Source organism: Dipteris shenzhenensis, chromosome 28 (genome assembly GCF_047967505.1).
Source record: "Dipteris shenzhenensis isolate YYH24624 ecotype China chromosome 28, Dip_SZ_1.0, whole genome shotgun sequence".
In the NCBI taxonomy this organism is placed as follows: Eukaryota; Viridiplantae; Streptophyta; class Polypodiopsida; order Gleicheniales; family Dipteridaceae; genus Dipteris; species Dipteris shenzhenensis.
This window is the reverse complement of record NC_141623.1, coordinates 28,146,075-28,151,291: the sequence shown is the minus strand read 5'-3', so window position 1 is coordinate 28,151,291 and position 5,217 is coordinate 28,146,075. Positions and strand designations below refer to the sequence as shown.

Below are 5,217 nucleotides of genomic sequence, written 5' to 3'. Positions count from 1 at the left end.
TTTGGGGGGGGAGAGAGAGAGAGAGAGATGATGTTAAAACCAAAAACTAGCATGTAGTTCTTTAAAAGTAAAACCCATGGAGAAAAATTCCCAAAAGTGAGCATGAAGTCCATGTAGCACTCCTCTAGAGGAAGAGTGCCGAACAAAAACAAATTGGGAACTTGGAAGGCATCTCTTGCTTAGGAGAAGGGGGAAGCCGAGTGGGAAAAGGCTTGCGGAAGAATAATGAAAAGCGATGATAGGAATGATTATTGGAAGGAAATGGGGAATATAAGGTTTTTGGGGGGGGGGGGGGGGGGGCACTAAAACGGCAGGAGAAAAGAAAATGGGAAATACTTATTTGTGAAAGTTGCGGAGGGGCTAAATTTGGCAGGAGACAGGGTGGGGGGGCGGAGGAAGCGGGAAAATAGCGTGGTTGGACATAAACACGGCGAGAGCTGGCGCCGTCGGCCAAATTTGGGGGAGAGACATGGTGCGAACAAAATCTTGTCTAGTGGTAGAATGTGCCATAATAGCAGGCAAGTGAGTGAGCCACTTGCAAAGAAACTGTTTGCACGTAGAGCAGCCGCCCCCCAAAATAGGAAGCACGATAAGTTTGACTAACTACAATTAGGGGTACTGCTAAAAGTGTGTAAAATTATGCTAGGGGCAAGCTTTAATTTTTTGGGGGAGGACAATGACTTCGAAAGTTATTTATTTATTATGGACAACGTCTTTTCTGCTTTTCTTCTTTATCATCTTCTTCAGCTTCTTCTTCATCGTCTCTCTTTTCTGTTTGTTTATCTGCTGCTTCCTGAAGCTTTCTGAAGCTTTCTCTGCAGCTTCCTCCCACCATGACCATCACCCCCTCCCTCGACTTCTCCTCCTCCCTCCTTCCCTCCCACCGCTCCCCCAGCTTCCCTCTCCCTCTCTCCCTCTCCTGGTACCTCCTCCTCCCATCTCCCTCATTTCTTCAGTCTTTTCTCTTCGCGCACTCACCCTCTCTTGTTCCTTCTCTTCCCTGCATGATTTGTGAATTCCCACATTTGTTCCGCACTTGTGGCTGCTCGCACCCCTCGCTCTTAGCTGCTGCATTTCAACTGCACCGCGGGCCGACTCGTTAGTAGCTGCATTTCCCTGCACCAGGGGCCAATTCTCGCTTTGAAGCACTCACAGGCTTCTTCGATCAAAACCAAGCATAGCTTCGCTTCTATTCCATTGGATGCCTTTCTACCTTCCGCGCCGCATGCCTGATATTGCTTCGTCGGAGCTCTTCTTTCGACTTCTGAGTCCTCGTTGCTACGCATTCGGAGAAAGCATCAAGTTTTCTGTTGCACGGGTATCTTCAAAATAAGCTGTCCAACTAATCGTTCCGTTGCAATGTTCTGCACGCAGGGCTTTTCCGGATGTTGCTAGCGATATACTTGTTGAAGTGAGTGGTACAAGCTTCTCCCTGCACAAGGTACTTAACATCTCCAACGATACAGATCAATCTCCTCCGTGTGAGCCGTAAAAGATTGCCATTGAGGCATTGATATTTAGTCCTTCAAGTCACTCTGCTGTTTATTCCAATGTCCCGGTAGAAGTATAGCTAAAGCTCCGCAGAGCTGGTCTCAACCTGTTGTGGAGAGGATTCACTAGATAAACAGTCGTTCTTCAATGTTCGTGCCGAGTTTCCATAATTCTCGAAGCTTCAACGTTGACTTCGGGAAACCTAGTTCCGGAGTCCGAAGTCCGAACCTTCGTTGTCCTTCCAGAGTCAACCAAGACCTCTCCCCAAAATTAGGATGCTTCTCACAACGCAGAGTCAACGCTTGGGTGAGGGGAATGTAGCTTCAGCATCTTGATTTCTCTACCAGCTCTAACAATCTCGTGGGTGTTTTCGACAGTTTCCTCTCGTTTCAAGATGTGGACTTCTCAGGATGTTGGTTGCGGAAGAAAGGGAAGCAGAAGCTTCAAGGGTAGAATTGGAAGGCGTCCCTGGTGGAGCAGAGGGATTCGAGCTGGCTGCGAAGTTCTGCTACGGTGTGAAGCTCGAAGTCTCCAAATTCAACGTCGCCTTGCTTCGTTGTGTTGCAGAGTTTCTGAACATGACAGAAGAGCACGGCGAACAGAACTTAGTCGTCCAAACAGAAACCTTCCTGGAGAGACTGGGCAAACAGACTTTCAAGGATATAGTGACAGTTTTACATACTTGTGAGAATTTGCTACCCATGGCGGAAGATTTGAAGATCGTGAGCAGATGCGTAGAGTGGGCAGCATCGAAGGCACTGAAAGACCAAGAAGTGTTGACACTCTCGGATTTCGCGAAAGCAGCCGGAAATCAAAGTAGTCTGATTAGCTTGCACGATTGCCAGACGAATATCGGCCGCACAGATTGGTGGACCGAGGACTTGTCCATTCTTCGCGTCGACCTCTACCAGAGAGTGCTGGCAGCCATGAAAGCGAGGGGGCTGACGACTGAGCGAGTGGGGGGTGCTCTTGTGCAATACGCGCACAGATCTCTGAAAGGTCTGACGAGGAAGCATGTGGGAGTGTGGGATCCGAGCATCCGGAGCAAGCTGAAAGTGCACGACGCGTCAACAGCCATGGAGCACGAGCAACGGATTTTGGTAGAGACAATCGTTAGCCTTTTGCCCGGCGAGAAGAATGTGGTGTCTATCAATTTTCTGATCGGATTGCTGCGCACAGCGAGCATTTTGGACACTACTCTGGCGTGTCGCCTAGATCTTGAGCGTCGCATTGGCAAGCAGCTGCACAGAGCGACTTTGGACGATCTACTCATTCCTTCATTGGGTTACAGCGATGAAACGATGTTCGATGTGGACACTGTCCATCGTCTTGTTGCTAGCTTCGTCGAGCAGCAGGGAGAGGACGACATCGATGATCTTTCCGACATGTATGATGAGACCGACCCGCTTGCTTCTCCGACGCAGAATCCCTTATTCAAGGTCGCCAAGCTAGTGGACGGGTACCTTGCAGAAATTGCTGCCGACTCGCATTTAACCTTGCCGAAGTTCATTGCCCTGGCAGAATTGCTACCAGATTACGCTCGTCCCCTAGACGATGGACTGTACAGAGCAGTGGACATCTATTTGAAGGTATTGCTTCCTCCTGCGTTTCTCTAGCTCAATGTTGTTTCTCCGATCTTTGGCTTGGGTGGATCTACTTCTTCAGCGGTGGAATAGTTGTGAGACCACTATTACCCAAAACATGAGTGCGGCTTAATTTTGAGTGTGTTGTTTAAGTGAGTCAATGTTTGCAAGCTGCTTGGGTAGTAGTGGGCAGTCTTGCTGGGATGATGTTGCGTTTCCGCTGCGATGCCGATTATGGTGACAGATAGGATCGAATGGAAATTGGGGCTAAAAATTTGCTTCTAGCTTACAGTAGATAATGTCATAGCGAATCATTGTATTGAAAAAAAAAAAGATTGCGACGAGTCAAGCCTGTCTTCGAAGGAGCGATCGTGAGGAATGCAACGGTGGATAAAAGATGCATAAAACTGACGTACGAGGATGTGAATGAACGAGTGCAGGCACACGCAGGAGTGACGGACGTGGAGAAGAAGAAGCTATGCAAGCTACTGGATTTTCAGAAGCTATCACAGGAGGCGTGCACGCATGCAGCGCAGAACGAGAGGCTACCGGTGCAAGCGGTGGTGCAGGTGCTATATTTCGAGCAGATGAGGATAAGGAACGTGATGGCGGGGACGACATATCATGGAGAGGGAGGAGGGGGAGTGGTTGTGGGAGGGGAACATCTGCAAGCGATGCACAAGCTGAGCGGCGGAGCGTTGAGTGCGTCGTTGTCGCCGAAAGATCACTATGCATCAGTACGTAGGGAGAACAGGGAGCTAAAACTGGAGGTGGCGAGAATGAGAATGCGACTGAGCGATCTAGAGAAAGATCATCTCAACATGAAACATGATATGAATGTCAACCCTCCTCATCATCAACCTCACGGCCACCCTCACCACCACCATAGCTTCCTCCATTCCTTCTCCAAATCCTTCAGCAAACTTAATCCCTTCAGTCACCCCAAGCTTAACCCCTTCCATCGCCCCTCCGACGCCTCTACTGCTCCTGCTCCCCCTCCTCCTTCCTCTGCTCGCCGCCGCGCTGGCTCCCTCTCCAGCGCCCCCTCCCACACCTCCTCCGACCAACAGCCCAAGAAAGACTCCCGTCGTCGCCGCCATTCCCTCTCCTGATCAATATTCACCCTCCCCTCCCCACCTGATCATGCACCGCAGCAGCAGTTGTCTCTTCACCATCGATATCCGCTCTTCACATCTTCCACCTACTCCGCTCTTTTCCAAGCACTTGCAGTCCTTTGTCTCATCCCTTGCTCCACCCATCGCTGATTCTCCTTGGAAGCTGCAGCCCTTACCCCATCACACAGCTTGCTCCAGCCATCGCTCATTCTGCTTTGAAGCTGCAGCCGGCTCATTTCAAGCCGTCCCTCCTCTCACCTTCCATCTGCTATGCTCATTCCATCTACTCGGCTCACTCCAAGCAGTCCCATGTCTCATCCCTTGCTCTTCCATCTACTCCGCTCATTCCAAGCAGTCCCGTGTCGCATCCCTTGCTCCAGTCTGCGCGGAAGCTGCAGCTCGTATCTCATCGCTTGCAGCTCCAGCCATCGCTGATTCTGCTTCGAAGCTCCAGCCCGTATCTTCTAGTCGCTCCCTTCACTGATTTTCTTTGCTCGACTTAGACGACTCTGATCTCGTGCCCTCCCTCGCAGCCCCCCACCTTGTAAATAATACTCTTCTCTCTGTCTCCTTTCTTCCCCCTGGCTATTGTGTGTCGTCTGACTTTATTGTTGAGGAGAGAACGGTTTCTGCCATAAGGCGATTCTTTCTGTTTCTGGCGTAACCTGCAAGTTGATTTAATGTAACTATCTTGCTTGTGTTTCTCCTATGATCCAAAATGTAAGAATCTTCTCCCTCTCTCTCTCTCTCTCTCTCTCTCCGCTTTAATTATTGTGATACACAGTACAAGAAATCCATTGTAAAGCTCGTTGGGCTTGATCGATGCTATAGGGAGATATCGACTCCAGCAAGGCGATTGATTTGGGAAATCCTGATTCTCTCCCGTTTGGTACCATTTCAAAACAATGAGCGTGTCTTTTTGCCTTCCTAACGAGTATTCGGATGTGTGTAATCCTCTTGGGAATTACAAGAAATTAAAGCGCGCATCTTTCTTGCTCCAATTTTGAAAGTTGTGATACGATACTTGG

At 49.5% G+C, this 5,217-nt stretch overlaps 1 protein-coding gene across 1 annotated transcript; it reads left to right on the top strand.

The window, feature by feature from the left end:
* The first annotated feature begins 829 nt into the window (after positions 1–829).
* LOC147883404 (BTB/POZ domain-containing protein At5g48800-like) lies at positions 830–4,841 on the top strand. The gene is made up of 4 exons (XM_087399834.1): positions 830–922; positions 1,375–1,441; positions 1,869–3,080; positions 3,515–4,841. Exons 1-4 carry the CDS (start codon positions 834–836, stop codon positions 4,184–4,186), a joined length of 2,040 nt encoding a protein of 679 aa, XP_087255960.1. The 5' UTR covers positions 830–833; the 3' UTR covers positions 4,187–4,841.
* The last annotated feature ends 376 nt before the right edge of the window (positions 4,842–5,217 follow it).